Source organism: Sus scrofa, chromosome 6, assembly GCF_000003025.6.
Source record: "Sus scrofa isolate TJ Tabasco breed Duroc chromosome 6, Sscrofa11.1, whole genome shotgun sequence".
Lineage (NCBI taxonomy): Eukaryota > Metazoa > Chordata > Mammalia > Artiodactyla > Suidae > Sus > Sus scrofa.
The window spans coordinates 168,762,196-168,785,664 of NC_010448.4; the positions used below are offsets into that span (position 1 = coordinate 168,762,196).

General features: G+C 47.7%; 1 protein-coding gene across 1 annotated transcript in view; it reads right to left on the minus strand.

The window, feature by feature from the left end:
* Positions 3,342–23,469, minus strand: part of CCDC30 (coiled-coil domain containing 30) — a 92,881-nt gene continuing 72,753 nt past the window's right edge. The window contains exons 18-22 of the mRNA XM_021096923.1: positions 15,374–15,515; positions 12,548–12,684; positions 11,464–11,578; positions 4,054–4,139; positions 3,342–3,701 (exon numbers count right to left, since the gene is read on the minus strand). Coding sequence (XP_020952582.1) covers positions 3,524–3,701; positions 4,054–4,139; positions 11,464–11,578; positions 12,548–12,684; positions 15,374–15,515 — 658 coding nt within the window. The 3' untranslated portion in view covers positions 3,342–3,523. The remainder of the gene's footprint in view (positions 3,702–4,053; positions 4,140–11,463; positions 11,579–12,547; positions 12,685–15,373; positions 15,516–23,469) is intronic.

Consider the following 23,469-nt stretch of genomic DNA (forward strand, 5'->3'; position numbering starts at 1 on the left):
GCCATCACCCAAATGTTGCTTTGAAAAACTCTTCCCTGAAAGCCAGTGGGGAGTTCAGGTCTTTTGAGCACAAGTTCTCCATTCACCTGGCTTGGCCCAATAAGCCTTTCTCTGCTCCAAACTCAATGTTTTCGTTTGTTTGTCCTCACTGTGCTGTGGCACAGGGGCTTGGGCTGGACAACAAACACCGAGCCTCTCCATGTTTGTCTTCTCAGATGTAGCCAGGGTGTCCACTGTTGAACAGCAAACACATGGTAGGGATTCAATACATAGATTCAATAAATGGAGTGAATCGAGTAAGGCTTGAATTCAATATAACAGCTATTACTTCCTACATGTCTCTCTCTCTTTTTTTTTTTTTTTTTTTTTTTTTGGTCTTTTTGTCTTTCTAGGGTCGCTCCAGTGGCATATGGAGGTTCCCAGGCTAGGGGTCTAATTGGAGGAGCTGTACCTGCCTGCTACACCACAGCCACAGCAACGCCACATCCAAGCCACGTCTGTGACCTACAGCACAGCTCACAGCAAGGCCGGATCCTTAACCCACTGAGCAAGGCCAGGGATCGAACCTGCAACCTCATGGTTCCTAGTCGGATTCGTTAACCACTGCGCCACGACGGGAACTCCCTATTTCTTCCATCCTTTGACCGTCCTTTCCAGTTCAGTGGTCTGAGGAAGCAAGGGTTACACATAAAAATTCAGTGTGTCTCAACTTAGTTCTTTTCAAATAATTTCTCGTTAGTTCCCCTCTCTCCTTGCTCTCCCTCTCTCCCTCCATTGAAGGTGAAGAAGAAAGAGGAGAATAAGGAGGAAAGGGGAGGAAGGGAAGGAGCAGCAGAACGCACCCTTCAGCAGAGTTCTACAGCAACTATTTTAGAATAAATTTTAAAAATTGATAATATCCAATGTTGATGAGGTTGTGGAAAAACTAGTACACTCAAACTGCTGGATAATACTAGCACACTCATTACTAGGTAACAATGATATCTAGTATCCTAGCTTTTACTCAGTGCTAAAGACACGCTCCGTTCCATTTGGTCCCCACGACTCTACGGGACAGGAATTACTGTTGCCCCCATTTCATGGCTCAAGAAACAGAGGCTCGAAGAGTTCAACTACAGAAAGAGTATGTCGACAACAATCTTTTTTAAAAAGCAATTTCACAAGGGATTACCAAAACTATCTTTTAACCAAATTATGCCAATCCTGTAAATGTATTTTTTGGAATAACTCAAGAAAATAGCTACATTTACTATGGCTTTCATCACAGCATATATATATATATACACACACATATATATATATATATATACATACATATATATACATATACATATATACACATACATATATATACATATATATATACACACACATACATATATATACATATATATATATTTTTTTTTTTTTTTGTCTTTTTGCCTTTTCTAGGGCCGCTCCTGCAGCACATAGAGGTTCCCAGGCTAGGGGTCTAATCGGAGCTGCAGCCACCGGCCTATGCCAGAGCCACAGCAACGCGGCATCCAAGCTTCGTCTGCGACCTACACCACAGCCACAGCAATGCCAGATCTGAGTCGCATCTGTGACAAACACCACAGCTCACAGCAACACTGGATCCTTAACCCACTGAGCAAGGCCAGGGATCGAACCGACAACCTCATGGTTCCTAGTTGGATTCGTTAACCACTGAGCTACAACAGGAACTCCTAATCTTTTTTTTTAGGCTTCTTTTAATTTTTTTAAATTAAACAAAAATTTTTATTTTTATTTTTGCTTTTTAGGGCCGTACATGTGACACATGGAGGTTCCCAGGCTAGGGGTCAAATCAGAGCTGCAGCTGCCAGCATACACCCAGCCACAGCAAAGCCAGATCCAAGCTGCATCTTTGACCTATACCACCAGCTAAGGCAATGATGGATCCTTAACCCACGGAACGAGGCCAGGGATGGAACCTGCATCCTCACGGATACTAGTCAGATTCATTACCACTGAGCCACAGTGGGAACTCCCATCACAGCATAATCTTAAATATCGAAAAAAGTAGAAGTGAAATTCAAACAACAGGAGAATTTATAGAACATTACCATGATAGAATACCATGTGGCTACTGAAAGAGTAATTATAAAGTCTTGCAATATGATAAAATGTTTTATGATATATTTAATTATTATTATTATTATTATTTTGCTTTTTAGAGCCACACGCATGGTGTATGAAGGTTCCCAGATTAGGCTGGGGGTCTAATCAGAGACACATCACAGCCACAGCAACACAGGATCTGAGCTGCATCTGCAGCCTACACCACAGCTCACAGCAATGCCAGATCCTTAACCCACTGAGTGAGGCCAGGGATCGAACCTGCAACCTCATAGTTCCTAGTCAGATTCATTTCCACTGCGCCACGATGGGAACTCCAAGATATGTTAAATTTAAAATCAGACTATGCAAATGGATGTACAGTAACCATTTAAAATATATACATTTGATACCCAGCCATTAAAAGGAAAGAAATAACGGCATTTGAGGCAACCTGGATGGACCTAGAAATTACCATGCTAAGTGAAGTCAGACAATGAAACACCAACATCAAATGCTATCACTTACCTGTGGAATCTGAAAAAAAGGATACAATGAACTTCTTTGCAGAACAGATACTGACTCTCAGACTTTGAAAAACTTATGGTTTCCAAGTGAGACAGGTTGGGGGGTGGGAGGGATGCATTGAGGGTTTGGGATTTTATAGAAATGCTATAAAATTTGGTTGTGATGATTATTGTACAACTATAAATGTAATAAAATTCATTGAGTAATAAAAAACAAAATATATGCATTTGAATAAGAACCAGAAAAGAACAAATGAGACTAGTTATGTTAAGAATGCATGGTAGGACTTCCTGTTGTGGCTCAGTATCCATGAGGATGTTGGTTTGATCCCTGGTCTTGCTCAGTGAGTTGTGTCTGGCGTGGCCGTGAGCTGTGGTGTAGGTGATGGACCCGGCTAGGATCTGGTGTTGCTTTGGCTGGTGGCGGCAGCTCTGATTTGACCCCTAGCCTGGGAACTTCCATAATCGGCAGGTGCGGCCCTGAAAAGCATAAAAAAAAAAAAAAAAAAGAATGTGCATTGCATAGGTTTTTTTCCTAAAATATTTGCTTTAAGGTGATCACATGCTTTTCACTTTTAAAAAATAAATAAGAAAATACCCATGATAATCAGAAAAGATAAAATGCTGAATTAGCTGTGACTGTGCTCTGCTGAACAAAAACCTATTAAGCAATTGGACTCAAGTCATGACACTGATCAATGCAAGGGGTCTTTGTGGGTACCAACACACTCGAGAAACCCATTTTTGGAAGAGCTTTAATGAATCTACCAGCAATTTTGAAGACTCCTGGTTGGTGCCCAGTGAAGATCTGCTGTAACTCTTCTCCACATCATGCTCCACCTACAAGCCCAAGCTTGCGTTAGCAGCTTTGATCAGTCTAGTTTTAGACACCAGTGATTGTGTAGTGCCAACTTGCAGCCTTATTCTTGGATGTGATAGGTCTCTTTCGGAGAAGCTACCTTTACGCATCCAGCTTCAGAATTCTGTGAACACAAAAGAGACCTAGGGGATTTGGGGCTGGCCACTGTTTCTTCCGACGTATGTTCTTCGGTCTCCTGAAGGCTTTTGGCCGACTCTACCAAACCCGGTCCTGAAAAACTAAGAAAGGCCACACGTGACGACTTTGTAGAGGCAGGATCTCTTGGCAGTATGTTGGGGTTATAAGGTTAAGGCATCAATAGGGTTTCAGTTTTTCCAGCTGTCAAACACCAAGAAACCCAAATAAAACTGACCTTAAACTTATGTTCATTGTTTTCTATCTTAAGTCAGGATTCTGTCAAGTGTGGGGGTGAAGGGTGGCAAGGGGAGGAGGAATTAGAAGATGATTCAAATACTAAATATAGAGAAGAATTACCCCCAAATGCTATGCTTTCTCAAGGCAGCAACTAGAACTAGTTAGGCAGTTGTGACTCTCAAGCAAGGCAACAATGACTGTCCTGATTTTACTAACCTGATTGCCCTGATTTTACCAGAGTTTGGTAAGGGCATGATTTTATTCAATGCTTCAAATTCAGGGATGTCACTAACTGTGGTTTCCTAAAAAAAAAAAAAAAAAAGGTGAATGTTAAAAAGTTATAATGATAAACCACTGGCAATATGACCCCAGGACTTATGCTTTATATATATTTTTGTTAAAAATGTAATCCCCTCACCTCACACCTGTTAGAACTGCCACCCTCAAAAAGACCAGAGAGGAGTTCCTGCTGTGGTGCAGCGGGTTAAAAAGCCAACTGCAGCAGCTTGGGTGGTTGCAGAAGTGCAGATTCGATCCTTGGCCTGCTGCAGTGGGTTCAAATGATCCAGCATTGCCACAGCTGCAGTGGAGGTCGCAGCTGTGGCTCAGATTCAGTCCCTGGCCTTGGAACTTGCATGTGCCTCGGGCACAGGCATTGGGAAAAAAAAAAAGACAAGAGAGAAAATGTGGAGAAAAGGGAACTCTTGAGCACTTTTGGTGGGAACGAATATTGGTGCTGCCACCACAGAAATAGCATGGAGGCTTCTCAAAAAAATTAAAGATAGAACCACCATATGACCCAGGAATCCCACTCCTGAGTATTTATCTGAAGGAAACGAAATCACTATCCTGAAGAGATATCTGCATTCCATATTTATAGCAGCCTTATTCACAATAACCAAGACATGGACGCAACGTAAGTGTCCACTGATGGATGAATGACTAAAGATGTGTATAAAGGGATACTATTCAGTCAAAACACATCTTCTTTATTTTATTTTTTTGTCTTTTTAGGGCCGCACCCCCGGCATATGGAGGTTCCCAGGCTAGGGGTCTAATCAGAGCTGCAGCCGCTGGCCTACACCGCAGTTCACAGCAACGCCAGATCCTTAACCCACTGAGCGAAGCCAGGGAGCAAACCCGAAACCTCATGGTTCCCAGTCGGACTCGTTCCGCTGTGCCACATCAGTAACTCCGATAAATTCTTTTTTAAATAAAATAAGGAAATTCTGCCACTTGTGACAACACGGATGGACCTTGAGAGCATCATGCTAAGTGCAATAAGTCAGAGAGGAAGACAAAAACTGCAGGAGCTCACATACACTCGGAATCCAGGAAGAACAACCCCATGGCACCAGAGGTCAGATCTGTGGTTGTCAGGGGTGGGCAGTGGGGGAAGGGGAATTAGGTGAAGGTGGCCGAAAGGTGCGTGCTTCTGTGGCAGGAGAAAGGGGTTCTGGGGATGTCATGCACAACCCGGCGACTGCAGTTAACTCTGCTGTGTTGGATATACTGAAAGTTGCTAAGAGAGCAGATTTTTTTTTTTTTTTTTTTTTTTTTGGTTCAAACCCACAGCACGTGGAAGTTCCTGGGCCAGGGATCAAAACCTTGCCAGCACAGAAACCCGAGCCACAGCAGTGACAGCATTGGATCCTTAACCCACTGAGCCACCAGGGAACTCTGAGAGTATATCTGAAAAGTTCTCATCATAAGGAAAAAAAAATTATAACTAGGTGAGAGGATGGATGTTAACTAGTCTTATTGTGGTGATCGTTTTGCCATCTAAACACATATGAAATCATTACATTGTACGGCTTAAACTCATACAATGTTATATGTCAATTACATCTCAACAAAATTGGGGAAAAATGTATCCTCTATTACCTATGGAATATTTGGTAATTAGACATGTCTCACTTTCAACAACAAAAAACCAAACAACCCAATTAAAAAATGGCCAGAGAGGCTATGAATAAACATTTTTTTCCCAAAGAAGACCGACAGATGGCCAGCAGGGACAGGAAAGATGTTTAGCATCACCAATTATTGGAGAAATGCAAATCGAAACCACAGGGAGGTATTACCTCACGCTTGTTAGAATGGCTATCACTGGAGTTCCCACTGTGGCTCAGTGGTAATGAACCCGACTCGTATCCATGAGGATGGGGGTTTGCTCCTTGGCCTTCTCAGTGGGTTAAGAATCCAGCATCACCATGAGTTGCGGTGTAGGTTGCAGACGAGGTTCAGATCCAGCAGCTGCAGCTCCAATTGGCCCCCTAGCCTGGGAACTTCCATATGCCATGGGTGCAGCTCTAAAAAAAAAAAAAAAAAAAAAAAGAATGGCTATTATCAAAAAGGCAAGAAATAATGAGTGCTGGCAAGGATGGGGAGAAAAGGGACCCCTCCTACACTGCTGGTGGGAATATAAATTGGCGTAGTCACTACGGAAAACTGTATGGAGGTTCCTCAAAAAGAGAATAACGACTCCATGATCCAGCTGCTCCACTTCTGGGTATTCACCTGACGAACACAAAAGCAGTAATTTGAGAAGATACATGCACCCCTAGGGCATCATCATAGCAGCCAAGGCAGGGAAGCAACCTGAGTGTACGCCCGTGGATGCGTGTGGACGAAGAAGATGGGGGGTATCGCATACAACACACAAAACAGGAGAACTCCGCCAGAAGATGATTCATGCCGTTTGTGACAACATGGGTGGACCGTGAAGGTACTGTGTAAAGTAAAATGTCAGGCAGAGAAAGACAAATACCGTAGGATTTAACGCATATGTAGAATAATACTAATAAAGAACAAACCAAACAAAAATAAAAACATAGGTCCAAGACCAGAGCAGTGGCTTATCGGGGGCGACGGCGGGGAGGGTGAGACGGGTAAAGGGGTTCCACTGTACGGCGAAGGAGGGAAGCGCCACCTGGCGTGGTGAGCAGGCTGTGGTGTACAGAGAAGTCGAGGTATAATATTATACACATGGAACTTATAATGCTATAAACCAAAGTTACTTTAATAAATAAAAGTATCTTTCAATAATACATAGAGGCCATATTTTTTATATTAGCGTTTTTCAATGCCAGCCTTATTTTTTACGCCCCCCCCCCCCGCAGAATGAATGGGCAGCCTTCCCTGGGGAAAGCAGTCTGCTTACTGAGCACAGAGGATGCATTTATAAACTGCGCACACAAAACAAGTAACTCCACATTCTGCACCCATAGTCCGTGTGGCATAAAAGCCCGGGTCTCCAGACTCTCTCTGTCCTACTCGTCTGCTTTTTATATCTAATTTTCTATAGGAATTATCTCATATTAGCTGATAGAATCATTCCATTCTATTTACTTAGCTATGTTTTTACTTAATATTCTGGAAAATATTTTCTGTCGCTTTAAATCATGAAAAAGCAACTGTTGAGTTCCATGACTTTAAAAACCAAATATTCCTTCTCAGAAAAACATGGACCAACACAGACAGGGGCCTGGTCACAGAGCATACAAAGACCATGCCAGGAAACGTGGCTTTTATCCTGAGGCCTGAGGGAGGTCCTTGCAGGGTGCTGTGTCGTCTGCTCGGTTACATACATTTGCTAAAGACCCCTCTGGCCATAGACCAAAAGAACCACAGGACTTCAAAAGACAAAGACGGGAAAGATGCCAGAGGGGAGATAAGCTGTGTCCTTCCAAGCAGAGGAAATGCATGTTAACAGAGGGAGTGTCGGGGCTTTGGGGAGGTGGCGAATGGACTAGTTTCATTTCTTCTGGCTCGTCGGAAAGGTATTTGGAGCATGGAAAGTTCCTACATGGCTTCAGCTCTGCCGGCTTAGACATCAGCAACTCTGGAAGCCTCCCCTGGCCACCCCAGACGAGTTGAGACACCACGTCCCCTGCACCCTCGGCGTCCTGGGCCCACTGCTCTCGGAGAAATTATCCCAGCCCACAGTGGGTGCCGGGCACCTGACTGTCGCTCTCAGGAGGCCGAGTCCTGGGAGGGCAGGCCCTCTCCTGTGTTCACCACCATTTTCAACCAAATGGGACCAGCAGGAGGCCTGACGCACTGTATATGGTCCCTCAGTATTTGCTGGATGAACAAACTTTATCTTCTGGACAAAGGCACTCATGCCAAACTCTTTGGCATGAAGTACGATGAAATCAAGCATGTTTCATGGCAAAGAGTCTAGTGGTGTGGGCCCCACACGTTAGGCGGGGAGGAAAGGAGATGAGTTAGGAAGTGGTTGCAGTCACCTGGTGCTAAGGGTTTGGGAAACAGTGGATCACAAGATGGACAGAGTTTATAATCCGACTGAGAAGAGACGGCGTTACAGTGCGGGGACCCATATGGTCTATTACAGGTCATATTGCCCGTCGCTCTAACGCCCCTGCAAGGGAAGGAGTTGACTGGGGTATGATGATGAGACAGTGGCCAAGAGCAGGGACCACAGGGAGCTGGTTTCAGGCCTGTTTTTCTACTTATCAGCTGCGCGATCTGATAACATCCAGCAACCACGTCACGTCACCTCTCGGTCTCAGTTCCTTCGACTGTGAGAACAGAATGACGGACTTTTCATATGAGATTATTTTGTGGATTACACGAGATCATACACATAAAACGCTTCGCACAGTCCCAGGCAGGGGGTAAGTGCCTAGCAAATGCCAACCTGTCACCATTTTAGCCCCCAGGAAGGAAGTGAGCTAGGATACGTCTGAGCTCAGGGTCTGGATACGGATCCATTTATCTATGTCGTAATCGCGGAGAATCAAGAGACCTGGGAAATGTAACCAAAATAGCTACGTGGCCTCAGACATGTCATTTCACCTCTCTGGTTCCCACTGTGGCTCAGAGGAAAGGAATCTGACTAGTATCCAAGAGGTTGTGGGGTTTGATCCCTGGCCTCGCTCAGTGGGTTAAGGATCCGGCGCTGCTGTGAGCTGTGGTGGAGGTCGCAGACCGAGGCTCGGATCCCACATTGCTGTGGCTGTGGCGTAGGCTGGAGCTCTGATTCGACTCCTAGCCTGGGAACCTCCATGTGCCATGGGTGCAGCCCTAAAAAAAGACAAAAAAAAAAAAAAAAAAAATCCCTCAGGTAAAATGAGAGAATCGAATTAAGATTCTAAGTTTATAATTCTTTTTTTTGTTTTTATTTTTGGTCATACTCATGGTATGTGGAAGTCCCTGGGGCCAGAGATCAAACTCTGGCCACAGCAGCTACCTAAGTCACAGCAGTGGCAACGCTGGACCCCTAATCCACTAAGCCACCAGGGAACTCCATAAGATTCTAGGTTTAAAAACAATTTTGGAGTTGTTTATTCTAATACCTGTCAAGAGATGTGACAACTTGGTACCTTTGTCACACATGGAATACTGAGCTTGATGTCCTGTAGTTCTGACCCATGTGATATTTTTTTTTCTTTCTTTTTTTTTTTTGTCTTTTCTAGGGCTGCACCCGCGGCATATGGAGATTCCCAGGCTAGGGGTCTAATCGGAGCTATAGCTGCCGGCCTACACCACAGCTCATGGCAACGCCAGATCCTTAACCCACTGAGCAAGGCCAGGGATCGAACCCCACAACTTCATGGTTCCTAGTTGGGTTCGTTAACCACTGCACCACGAAGGGAACACCCATGTGATACTTCTTATCTTGATCTGATTATGATTGTACTGTGGATCTCAAAGCGAGGGTCCTACATATACCCCATTAAGGCCTGTAACCCAGCACCCATGACACCATAGTACTCACTCAAGTATGTGTGGGTCCTTCTCTACTAGACAGAAGGCCTCTGAGAACAGGAACAGCTTCCATATGCCTGGGGCCTACCATGCTTCTCGGAATTGTTACATGTTTGTTGAATGAATGATTAAGCAAAAGAGAGAACGACTAGACAATTAAGAACAGTCGTATATGTGTATAACTGGGTTACTTTGCTAAACCACAAAAATTGACAGAACATTGTAAATCAATTATAATCATTTTTTTAAAAAAAGCAGTTGTTGGAGTTCCCTTCGTGGCTCAGCAGTTAACGAACACAACTAGGGTCCATGAGGATGCAGGTTTGATCACTGGCTCTGCTCAGTGAGTTAAGGATCTGGTGTTACCGTGAGCTGTGGTGTAGGTTGCAGACACGGCTCGGATCTGGCGTTGCTGTGGCCCTGGCAAAGGCCAGCAGCTGTAGCTCTGATTCAACCCCTAGCCTGGGAACTTCCATATGCTGCAGGTGCAGCCCTGAAAAAAAAAACCAAAAAACAGTTGTAGCTCAAGCAGAGACAAACTGTTGGAAATTAAATCGTATAACCTGGCAGTTATACTTTTGTGTGTGTGTGTGTGTATGTCCATGGCATGTGGAAATTCCCAGGCCAGGGATCAAACCCTCACCACTGTAGCATCCTGAGCCACAGCACTGACAATGCCAGGTTCTTTAACTGCTAGGCCACCAGGGAACTCCAGCAGCTCTGCTTTTGATATAATCTGCAAAACAACTCGACAACTTGGAAACAATCACCTTTCTGAGATCAACATGATGCAAGTCGTATGCTCATAGCAACAGTACCCGACGCACAGGAGCTGCTGTAAAACACCCTGGGAAGAAGTGCCCAGGTGCTATAAGCCACGGAAGAAAGCATGCAGCCTCCACCCTGGGCTCAGAATGCAACTTTGAAGTCTGAATGCTTTTTGAAGTCCCTCTGGTTGACTCACTCATCAGCCAAACCCTGGACCTCCTCTGAACTTAGATTTTTTTTTTTTTTTTTTTTTGGTCTTTTAGGGGCCACATCCATGGCCCATGGAGGTTCCCAGGCTAGGGGTTGAATTGGAGCTGCAGCTTCTGCAGCTTCACAGCCACAGCAACACCAGATCCGAGCCGTGTCTGTGACATACACCACAGCTCAGGGCAACACTGGATCCTTACCCACAGCGCGAGGCCAGGCCTCAATGTCCTCAGGGAGACTACTCAGATTCGTTTCTGCTGAGCCAAGCCGGGAACTCCTGAACTTCGATTATTTTCCTCTTTTTTGGGGGGGGGGAATCACATTTTGTTTATAAGTCTCCCCCTGTGAACTTAGATTATTTGATGCATCCCTCTGGACTTGGCTACCTATCTGCCTGGATTTCTGTAACATAATTGCTTTTCTCCTTAGGCCTGACTCCTTGCCAGACCAATCAAGCTTCACTTTCCCTTGCTGAGGCTCAAACGGGCTCCTCTCTCAGATGGGGCTAGAATTATACGTGGCCACCAGGGTAGCTGCGAATGAGTCATCCACGTGAGGTCACTGAACATCCATTCATTCTCAAATCATCCGGAACACCTGTCATATGACGTATGCCATAAAACCCTTGCCCTCCAGGATGTCGCCGCTGAAATGATGAGACAGAGAAGCGAAAAGGTGAAGATACCACAGCGTGTTAAGGAGTGTGCTGGCAGGCACACACCCGTTGCTTTGGGATCACACAGGAGGAGCATGCTTCACACAAGCGGAGCCAGGGAAGAGCAAAGCTGGCCAAGCGCAGTCGCGAGGCCTGCTGCCCTGGTGTGCAGCCAGCGAGGCTCCTTACCAGTCTGCCAGGAGGCCGCGTGCAGGCCGCAGCAGCGTGCGGAGGATGGAGGGGGAGGACACAGACACCCTTACCTCCCCTCTGCGGATCAGGATGCTCCTTACGACACGCTCTAAGAGATCAATCTGCTGTGAGAGCTGGAGATTGTTTTCCAGAAAATGCTTATTTTCTTGATCCAGGAAAAGTACTCTAAGAATGGCATAAATCAGAGGCGTCACTAAACATTTCCGCATCATTCCTAAAAACCCTATTCCACTTCCCACAGGCTCTGGGTCTTAGCCCACTGCCAGGTTTTAGGACCCACTGTGCCAGAATAATTCCTACCATATTCCAAGACCAAGTGAAAATTAAGAAGCTTCTGGCCTGTACTCAGCCATTAAGTACCTACGGAGAGACACACTCCGTGCAAGAAGACGCAAGACACAACGCCAGCCCTTGAGAAGCGGAAGGAGGGATACAACCCCATTTAGGGGAGGGAGTCTGCGTGCCTTCGAGCCTTGCAGCTACACAGACTGCATCTGGTTCTGATCTCAGCCACACTGTTGTTGCAGTAGCAGTAGCAGTAGCAGCAGCAGAAGGGGGGACGGGGGAAGGGGGGAGGGAGGAGGAGAACAGTAGAAGCAAAAGCAGCAGCCGCAGCAGCAACCACTTACCCAGCGCTCACCAGGTACACAGGCACTGCAGCCTGTTCACACCCAGAGCGCTTAAAACGTTTCCCGTTTTAATCCTCACAACAACCCCGCTGGAACAGACACTGTTATGAAGCCTCTTTTGCAGATGAGGAAACAGAGGCTCAGAGTGGAGAAAAGCGACGGGTGGAAGAAAATAAAACCAGAGAGGACAGAGTGGGGCTGCCAGCCCGAGCCTCTTGTCCCCTTGCTTCCGGTTATCACAGGGTAAAAGGAGGGCCAGCTCGAGCACGGCTGGGTCCCCAGGAGGCAGTGCTGTCGTGCAAGAGCCGATCCCAATGGCCAGCCCGCCTTCTCCCCATTTTCCTCTTTAATGTCACAACTTCTGTCACTTGTATGAACTTCTAAAAGCAGTAGCAGTTTATGAGATGGGCCGCAAACTCAGAGGCGCATCCCTGGAAGGGCCTCTTTGCTGCGGGCGAAGCCTCCTCTCTGCGCAGTTCAGGGGCGACTCGGGAGCCACACCTACCTTTTCTGGACAGAAGACAACATCCACCTGTTTTTGTCAATTATTCCTTCCTGACGCACGAGTTGCTCCCGAAGTTTCCTTTTTTCTAGAGACAGGGTGTCGTTTTGGGCAATGACCTGCTTCTGGAATTCCTTCTCCTAGGGATCATAAAGCCCCTAGTTACCCGAGCAGGAGAAAGAATTACACATTTAAGAGCCTGAGTCCGTTTCTAAACTCTGCCAGCCAACTGCCTTCTTGACGTGTCTCCTGTCTTCTAGTCTCTTTACCTGTTTGCTGACATTGTTGGCTAGATTGTTCTTCTATTTATTTTGGTTATTTTATGACATGTAATTTGTTTGGACATTTCTCATTCTTTTTTATTGGAGGGGAGGATGCCTGAGGCATGTGGAAGTTCCCAGGCCAGGGATCGAACCTGCACCACAGCAGTGACCCAAGCCACGGGAGTGATAATGCCAGATCCTTAACCACTAAGCCACCAGGAAACTCCCAGTTCCTCATTTTTGGGGGGTTCACATTTAACAATATCTGAGCATTCAACTTCTAATAAGGTCTCAATGCTCTCATTTGTATTCTAATTCCAGGCACTAACAAATACAACTGAATTCTCTGAAGTTTCATATTGAAAAAGATTTCCATGTAACACATTTCCTTCTGCTTTGAAGTTAGTCTTTTTCAGGCCAAGGGAGGACGATGGGAATTTAGCCACCTCACTTGACAACCAGTGTCAGGGTCTCAGTTGGCTTGGCAAGACCAGCACGTAAGCCAAGTCCTGAGAATATTCTCGCATTACTGATGCAGAAATGATTTCAAGTTTGACGCCATGTGTCACTTTCCACCCATGTTTTCCCTAAAAGCACAGCTAGGACGTTAGAGCCAAAATGATAAAGGATTATATTTTGTGAAACAACACTAACATTCTTTTTTTTTTTTTTTTTTTTTTCAGGGCCACGCTCGAGGCATATGGAAGTTCCCAGGCTAGGGGTTGAGTGGGAGCTACAGTTGCTGGCCTACACCACAGCCACAGCAACGCGGGATCCAAGACGCATCTGCAACCTACACCACAGCTGACGGCAGCACCAGATCCTTAACCCACTGAGCTGGGCCAGGGATCGAACCCGAATCCTCGTGGATCCTAGCTGGGTTCGTTAACAGCTGAGCCACGAAGGGAACTCCAACACTAACAGTCGTGTGCTGAGTCAGCAGATGTGCGTAAACATCACCGGTGGCGAGGAGTTAGATGCTCCCAGGTATAGAACTGCCTGCCCTTCCCCCTTCACCGAGGACCTGTCGGTGGTACCAGGGACATGCCTTTCCCTCTTGGGTTTGTTTGCATCTGCCAGGGATGGGAGCGAGTGGGAGTGGGAGGAGAGGAATGATCTCTGGCAGATGGTGAATCGCAGGGTTGAGAGGGCGGCTTTCTTCCTTCCTTTCCATGAGGCGCTAATATGAATTGTTCGGAAATGACCATCCACATACGGTGTCTAAAAAAACCCCCCAAACAAGAAAACCAGACTCATAGACCTAGAGGACAGATGGTGGTTACCAGGGGTGGAGAGGGGTGGGCGCAGTGACCGAAGGTCGAAAGGTACACACTTCCAGTTATGAATAAGTCACGGGGCTGTCACGCAAGGCGAGTATACAGCGGGTACTCACGCTGTACTGCGTGCGAGAAAGCTGCTAAGACAGCAGATATTAAAAGTTCTCATCACAAGAAAAAAATCTGTAACCGTGTGTGGCAACGGATGTTGACTGGACTCATTGCTAACTTATTGTTAACTAGACATCGTTAACTAGACTTACTGTGATCATTTAGCAATACATATAAATATCGAACCATTATGCTGTATACCTGAAACGAATATAAGTCAATTATAATTCCAAAGGAAAAGGAGAGGAGTTCCCGTCGTGGCTCAGCAGTAATGAACCCGACTAGTATCCATGAGGACACAGGTTCCATCCCTGGCCTTGCTCAGTGGGTTAAGGATCTGGCGTTGTCACAAGCTGTGGTGTCGGTCGCAGACGCAGCTCAGATCCCGCCTTGCTGCGGCTGCGGTGTAGGCTGGCAGCAGCAGCTCTGGTTCCACCCCTAGCCTGGGAATTTCCATATGCCATGGGTTTGGGCCTAAAAGAAAAAAGCGAAAAGCTGAAGGCACTAGCCAAGGATCAAATGAAGAGGGGTCACTCGTTTTCACTGGCATGTAAACTGGGCAGGAATGTGAGGCAAAGCGAAGGCCGCATGAGCGAGCGCGTTACCGAGGGTGGTCTGGCGTCTCTCCTGCGAGGTGGGTGAGAAAAGACATTTTCATCTGGAGGCAAGACGCTGGTCCTAAACGGTCCGGGCGGACTATTTCAGCGAGTGTCCCGCTTGATCTACAGCATCACTGCGAGGCTCACACACCTTTGGGTGGGGCTTTCACAACCAGGTGGATTGAAAAAGGTGCAGGAGTTCCTGGTGTGGCACAGTGGAAACGAACCCAACTGGTAACTACCAGGATGTGGGTTCCATCCTCGGCCTTTCTCAGTGGGTTAAGGATCTGGCATTGCCGTGGGCTGTGGGGCAGGTCACAGACATGGCTCAGATCTGGCGTGGCTGTGGCTGTGGCTGTGGCTGTGGCCAGCAGCGGTAGCTCAGATTCGACCCCTAGCCTGGGAACCTCCATATGCTGCAGGTGCGGCCCTAGAAAAAAAAAAGCAGAACAAGGGTGCAAAGAAAATAAATGGAAAGCCAGCCGATGAAGAGGCCATGAACACATTAAAAGAACGAATGGGCTTCCTCCAGACGAGGGACACTAGCGCCCGCTGTGAGCTCTCGGCCTCTCCCCTCACCTTTTCCGCTTGCCGCTTCAGGGCTCGGACGTCGCTTTCGAGTTGTCTGATTCTCTCGTCTCGTTGTTCTACTTCATGACCTAAATGATCCCTGACTCTGCGAAGCTTGGCTTTGTGGTGCTGATGTTTCTCGTTGTAGTTTCTGCGAAAGTCAATGGAAACACAGGTGCGCCTGAGCGCAGGGAACACTTATTTAGCCCCTCACGACGCACCTTTCTTGAGTTTCCCCTTCTTGCTTTGTCAGGGCCTGGCACCAGAGGCGGGCAAGTGTCCTGCTTCGCATCTGCAGGACTTCTGGTCCCCACGTACGACCTCCTAAATAACACCAGACTCAGTCATCCCCAGCTTGGAAACTCCTTGACTTCTGATCCCTGACGTCAAAACATTCTGAATCCTGCTCCACCGACTGGGTCATTAATTTAAAATTTTCCAGTTCTTGGCTATAGCCCTGGACAATGAGATATACAACTCACTTCCATCTTGCCTCCTTTCCAGATACCTGGGTCTGCTCCCAGCCCTTGCCTCGAGTCTGGACTTCTAAATGCTAGTTCTATAAAGGCCTCTGCTCAAGACTTTTACTCTGATTTTGACCTGACTTTGAGATATTCAGCAGCACCACCAATAAACACATGGAGAGATGTTCAACATCACCGGCTGTGCACAAAAGGCAAATCAAAATACAGTGAGATAGGAGTTCCCACTGCGGTGCAACAGGATCGGTGGTGTCTCTGGGCACCAAGGTGCAGGTTCGATCCCTGGCCCGGCACAGTGGGTGGGTTAAAGCATCTGGCATTGCTCCGGCTGCAGTGTAGGTTGCCACTGCGGCTTGGATCTGATCCCTGGGTTGGGAACTCCAGATCTCGCAGGGCGGTCAAAAAAGGAAAAAAAAAAAAATGCAATGAAATACCACGTCACACCCATTAGGATAGATACGATAAAAAAGAAAGATAATAACAAGTCTTAGCAAAGATGTGAAGAAACTGGAACTCTCCTATGCTGCTGGTAGGAATGTCGAATGGTGCAGCCTTTTTGGAAAAAGCCTGGCAGTTCCCCAAATAGTTCACCATAGAGCCATGTGACCTAGCAATTCCACTCCCAGGTAGATACCCCAGAACCTGTACATGAGTGTTCACAATAGGACTCTTCGCAATAGCTAAAAGGTGGAAACAAGCCAAATTTCCATCAGCTGATGAACTGATAAACAAAATGGAAAAAGGAGTGAAGTACCGGCACGCTACAACACGAAGGAACCTTAAGAGCATCATATGCTAAGTGAAGGAAGCCAGGCCCAGAGAGCCACACAGTATACGATTCCATTCACAGGAAATGTCCAGAAGAGGCAAATAGAGAGAGACAGACTGGGGCTGCGGGTAGAGAGGGAAATGGGGCATAGGGGATGACAGCTAGAGGGTTTTTTGGGGGTAACGAAATGTTCTAAAAGTTATTGTGACAATGGGTGTACAACTAAAGGCCATCGAATTGTACCCTTTCTTTTTTTTGGCCTTGCTCACAGCATGTGGAAGCTCCTGGGCCAGGGATCAAACCCACATCACAGCAGCTACCCAAGCCGCTGAAGTGACAACCCACCATGCCACAAGAGAACCCTGGATTGTATATTTTAAATGGGTGAATTGTATGGCATGTGAATTATATCTCAATAAGCCTGTTTAAAAAAAAAAGAACAAAAATCTAAGTTACAATTTCAAGCTACTGTAACTGCTGAAAACAAGAAAATAGATTAAAGCTTGCATACATCCACTAGGCACACTGCTCTGGAGACTCTGCTTTCCAAATAAGAATAATATTATTTAGAAGGTGCTTCTTGGCATTCCCTTGTGGCACAGCGGTTAAGGATCTGATATTGTCACTGCAGTGGCCCGGGTTACTGCTGTGGTACAGGTTTGAACCCTGACTCAGGAATTTTTACATGCCATAGGTGCAACCAAAAAAAAAAGAAAAAGAAATGCTTCTTCGAATTAAAATGAAGAAGTCTGGAGTTCCTGCTTTGGTGCAGGGGTTAGGAATCTGATTGCGGCAGCTCTGCTCACTTTGGAGGCACAGCGCTTCCAGGACAGCGTTGCCATGGCTGTGGCTCAGGTGGAAGCTGCAGCTCAGATTCAGCCCCTGGCCTGGGAACTTCTATACGCCATGGGTGTAGCCATTTGAAAAAAAGGAGGCAATCTCTAAGCCCTTGGAAAACCCACCTGGTAATTACGTCTCTGCACATCTGAGGCTTTGGGCCACACCAGATATTTCATGCTAACGAGGTGACTTACAGTGACTGCATTTTTCTGTTCATCTTGGGCTCTGGTGGATCAGTCTGACTTTTGGGGGTGGGGGTGGGGGACAGGAGGCAGACCGGGGATGGAGTAGCTAATGTCAACCCCGGGGCACCCGTATCGACCTGACTGACCCCCGATTAAAGCCCTGGACGCCAAGCCTCAGGTGAGTTTCTCTGGCTGGGAACGCTTCACACCTGCTGTAACCCACCTTGCTGGGAGAATTACGTACTGTCCTCACCACCGCACCGGGAGGGGACCCTGCAAAGCCTGCTCGCGTCACGCCTCTCCTGAACGCCCGCCACGGGCCTTTCCTCTTTGCGGATTTTAACCTTTATCCTTTCGCTGTCCTGAACTCTCACCAGGAGTGGTTTCCTGGCGCTTTCCTGAGGCCTGTGCTCACGATCCGCCACACCCGAGGGTGGTGCTGGGGTGAAGCTCCGTCTACAGTGGAGAATCCGATTCCGGCCTTGTGCTCTCCCACGACCCCCAGTGCTGGGAGACCAGCAAGCCAGACACTGTGGATGGCTCCTGATGAGAACTTTTGGTTCATGTGAGAACTAGCAACCAGATGGGAGAGGAAGAGCAAAGCAGACTCATGGAGATGCTAACTCCAGCCCAACCATGAAGGAGGAGCCATACCAAGAGGCTGATATTCTCAGAAGTCCTAGCTTGCCTCCAAAGGTGGTTTGGCAAGACTCTCCTATCTTCCACAACAGGGGCCCTCTCTCTCCTACTTGCTAACTGTAAATAAGGGAATCATCTGCATATTTTTCCCTTAGAACATTAACGTGGCAGTTGTCCAAACACCAAGTGGAGAAGTTTGACTCCCTGTAGGGCAGACACACGCACCCCGGGCCTTGTCGCCAGCCTCTCCGTGTGGCGGTGACGCACGGCGGAGGTCGTTTCCAATCCACCTTCGCCTCCTCCTGTCATTATAGATGCCCCGCTTTTAGCTTGGCATTTGGTTGCTCAACACGTGAACTACACGTTGGGGCTTTCCCTGCAGCTAGCTGAGGCCATGCGCGCTCTAGCCAGTAGATGGGCAGAGGTAGCCGTGCCTTAAAGGAAGATGGAACTCCCTTGCCTCCCCGCCCTTGTTGGATGGAAGGTGGATATGAGAGCGAACCATCCTGAACTGTGTGGTTAAGGGTGAAAGATGCTGGAGCAACAGCAAGAAAGGAGACTGGACTTCAGACACATCGAGCCACCACGCCCATCCTGCACTGTGAGGTAAGAGAGAAAGGCCTACCTTTTTATACCACCCACCCCCGCCCCTGCTTTTTTTTTGGCTCTGTCCTCAGCATGCGCAGGTTCCTGGGCCAGGGATTGAACCTGCACCACAGCAGTGACGATGCCAGATCCGCAACCTCCTGCGCCGTCAGGGAACGTCAGCCTCTCGCTTTCTAAAGACACTCTCCTTCAGGGCCTCTGTCGCAGCAGCTCAACCTGCGTCCTGACGAGCAGGGTTGCTCTAGACGCCTGAGATCATAAAACCGCCTTAGGCCCATCCGGTTCTGGGGCCCTTGCAGCAGCCAGTACATAGCACGAGGTACACATTCTTGCAGATTGCATTCAAAACTTCCACTGCGGTGGCTCTGGCCTCTACAGGGAGCTGTTTCATCTCATAGATGTTCCCATTTTCCCTCATGCGAGGAGGAGCTTGGCAGGAGCCACCACCGGATTTCCGAGGGCCACGGCTTGGGAGGCCTACCGACCACCACCTCACGGTGCGCCTATGGTCGCTGGCTTCCCGGCGGCTCGCACTTCCTCTCGTCTTTCGACATCGTGCGAAAGCAACAGGTGTTTCTGGAATTTCTTCTGCCCATCCTGCCCAGAGGTAGTAAAACCCAGTCTCCAGCTCTTCCAGGCCAGACAGCTGCTGTCTCTCTCATTAAGGATCCAGCAGCTGCTCGGGCCGCTGCTGTGGCTCAGGTACGATCCTCAGCCTGGGAACTTCCACATGCTGCAGGTGTGGCCAAAAAAAAATTATTTACTTTTTAAAGTAAGATGATAACTGGTAGAAAACTTGGGAGAAAAGCCAATTCCCATATGATCAGCATCATCACATCGTTGTATTTCCTTCCAGCCTTTTTATAAGCATCTTCTGTTTGGACCTTGTCCACATTAAAGTTACCTTCTGCTCGTCTCGTTTGTTGCAGCACAGCACGAGCCTTTTCCCACACTGCCGCCTTCCTTCACCGCCACCATCCTCTCCGAGCGCAGGACCATCCTCGGCCTGGCTGCCTCCTGCTGCTCGACACCCACCCTCCCTCCTACGTCACGCGCGGTTTGACGAGTGTGTGGATGCAGTACCCCCAGGGAGAGCTTAGAGCCTTCCCGTGCCAAAGCCAGCTGGCTGCTTGGCACACCTGTCAGTTTGGTCAGAGGTTCTGTTGGCCAACTTGCCTTCAGACCACACTGATAGGTGGATTTTCCAAGTTTATTTTTGACTTTGTTAACGACCAGCACGACCAGGCAGCACCACGCTCACGGGCTAACATCGAGGAACGATTTTTGCTTATGTTTAAGTAAAACCAGATGGTCTTTCTTTTATTTTTATTTCAAAAAGGCAAGGAATTTGTTCCTCTGGAAGAGGAGCTGGGGAAACACGGAAACAAATAAGCCTTGTTTGTAAAGGTCAGGAGTGGGATCGGGGATGAAGACAAAAAGGAACCTCGGGTTGGGACAATTCCTTCTGATTTCTTTCCTAAGGCTGTAGTCGGGTGCACAACAGAATCATATGGGGATGCTTTCAGAACATTGATCCTTAAGCTCTATCTTCACAAACACTGTTTTCTGTTTTTGTTTTTCATCTTTTGTCTTTTCAGGGCTGCACCTGTGGCACATGGAGGTTCCCAGGCGAGGGGTCGAACGGAGCTGTAGCTGCCCGCCTACACCACAGCCACAGCCATGCCAGATCCGAGCCGCATCTGCGACCGACACCACAGGTCATGGCAATGCCAGATCCTTAACCCACTGAGCGAGGCCAGGGATCGAACCTGCAACCTCATGGTTCCTAGTCGGATTCGTTTCCGCTGCACCTCGACGGGAGCTCCCTCACAAATTCTGATTGAATTAATCTATGTTGGGGCCTGTGCAACCAGGGTTAGGACCCACTGTCCTAACAGTGGCTATGGACAAATAACACTCAAAGCTATTTGGCCTCACTGTCCCTCAAAGACACTCAAGATAAAATGCAAGTGTATTGTAACCATAACCGAGCATCAAAAAGTATAATAGAGTAGGTGGAACGAAAGAAGTCAGACACAAAAGAGTACATGCAGGGTAGTCCCATTCTGATGAAATTCCGGGACAGACAGAGATCAGAAGAGGGGATGCCTGGGAGGAGGTGGGGGGACAGGAGGCAAAGACCGACCGGAAAAAATGGGGAAGCATTTAAGGGACAATAATGCCCTGCGTCTCGGCAGGGCGGTGGTTCGGGGGCACATGTGTTAAACCCCATCAAATTACACATTTAAAATCTGCGTATATGTAAGTTACACCTCAATGAAAACAAAGAGCATTGGGGGAATTTCACCCGAGCCTTCCCCACAAAAGCAGCACCCAAAGCTAACGTGGACGTGGTGAAATGCGTTCACAATGACAGCAGAAGGTTTTGGTAGGATGCCTCTGAATGTTTGATAATAATTTTTTTTTTTGGCCACACTTGAGGCATATGGAAGTTCCCAGGCCAGGGAGTGAACCTGCGCCACAGCAGTGACTGGAGCCACTGCAGTGACAGCGCTAGATCCTTAACCCGCTGTGCCACAAGGGAACTCCTGATAATAAATTTTTAAGATCCTCAGTGCCACTTTTGGACTAGTAATTCCAATTCCACACCTATGAATTTACTCTATAAAAATAATTTTTAAAATGGAAAAATGTATGTACTAAAATGGCTTTTTAAGTGTTATTTTTGAATAAAAACACCAACCAGAGGACAAGTGGGTAATTCCCCCTCCCCCCTTTTTTTTTGCTTTTTAAGGGCACTCCCATGGTATATGGAAGTTCCCAGGCTAGGAGTCGAATCAAAGCTGCAGCTGCTGGCTTGTGCCACAGCCACACCAGATCCAAGCCTCGGCTGCAACCTACACCATGCCTCTTGGCAACACCAGATCCTTAACCCACTGAGTGAGGCCAGGGATGGAACCCACATCCTCATGGATACTAGCTGGGTTCATGATCCGTTGAGCCACTATGGGAACTCCTGGTGGGTAATTCTCAACTAAATCAGGGATGCGTTATGAGGGTTGATCCCAGGGGCCTAGACCTAACCTGTGCTGTTTCGCTAAAGTTCTTGTCCAGCACTGACCACTGGTCAAAGACTGAAACACACCGATTAAAACAGCGTGCTTTATAGCCGCAGGACTGAGGCTTTTCATGGCATTTTGCACCTGCTTATCGATAATGGTGAGACGGATGACCTACACCTGGTCTGAGCAAGCCCCCAGAAAGCTGTATCCCTAAGGCTGGTTACAGAGCAGGACGACGCTTCCAGGATCAGCAGAACATACACATTCTCCACCGAGCTCCACTTGAGGATCCCTGGTTGTGGGGTGCTCAGGGCACACACTAGTGGCTCCTGAGCCGAGAGAGGAGGTGCATCCAGCCATGGTCCTGGCAGAGGGAGGACCTAGAGCCTGGCCTCTCTGGACCCGCTGCTGTGAGACCGCCATGGGCTCTGCACGCTACATCTAGCTCTCAGAGCTCCCTGGTGGCCTAGCGGTTAAGGATCTGGTGTTGCCACTGCCGTGGTGCAGGCTCCATCCCGGGCCCGGGCATTTCCGCATAGGCTGCAGCTGCGACAAATACAGAAATCTAGCTCTTCGTCTCTCTCCTCCCAGAGCCAGAAATAATGTGGAAGAGCACCGGGTAGGCCATCAGAGGACGGAGTTCTGGTCCCGGACTTGTCAGCAGCACGAGCGGAAGCACACACACTCCCTTCCATTATTCTCTGTTTCTCAGTGACGTTGGAATCAAAGCAAGAGAATGAATATCAATGACTGAAAAATCATCTGCTCCACAGCAGAGAATGGCTTTTAAATCATTTCATTACTACCATCAACACAGAAGTGAGAATGTAGGAGAATAAGAAACTCCAACCTGGAGAAAGAATAGAGAAGAAGGAAGCAGAGCTGGGAGCAGACAGGTGGGTCATGGAGAAAAACTAAAAATCGGTAGATATGTAATAACAGCTGTGTGTTAGATCCTGTTCTGAGTAGATGCTTGACATCTATGCAGTCATTTAATTCTCATGGCAACTTTATGAGATAGGAGTGGTCATTTTGCCCATTTTAGAGATGAGCTACTTCAGGCACAGAGCGGTTACTTCACTTGCCCAAGGTCACACAGCTGGTTCAGGTAAAACCAGGAATTGTACCCCGGCAACAGAGCGCCAGAGTCCCTACCCTGAAATAGCATACGCTAGACTTTAAAGAGGAGAAGAGTGGGAGGAATCTGGCTGGATGGTGACCAAGGACTAGGAAAAGGAGCAGGAAGTTTGGGAACATAGATTTTTATTGAGCCCCTGCTGTATACCAGGGACGGTGGATAAAAAGATGAGTAAGACCATGCTCCACATCAGTCTGTCAAGGAAGACACGTGTGGATAGCAACATGGCAAGTTTTCTTTTCTTTTTTTTGGTCTTTTTAGGGCTGCACCTGCTGCATACGGAGGTTCCCAGGCTAGGGGTCGAATCGGGGCTGTAGGTGCCGGCCTACACCACAGCCACAGCAACACGGGATCCCAGCCTCATCTTTGACCTACACCATAGCTCATGGCAACGCCAGATCCTTAACCCACTGAGCAAGGCCA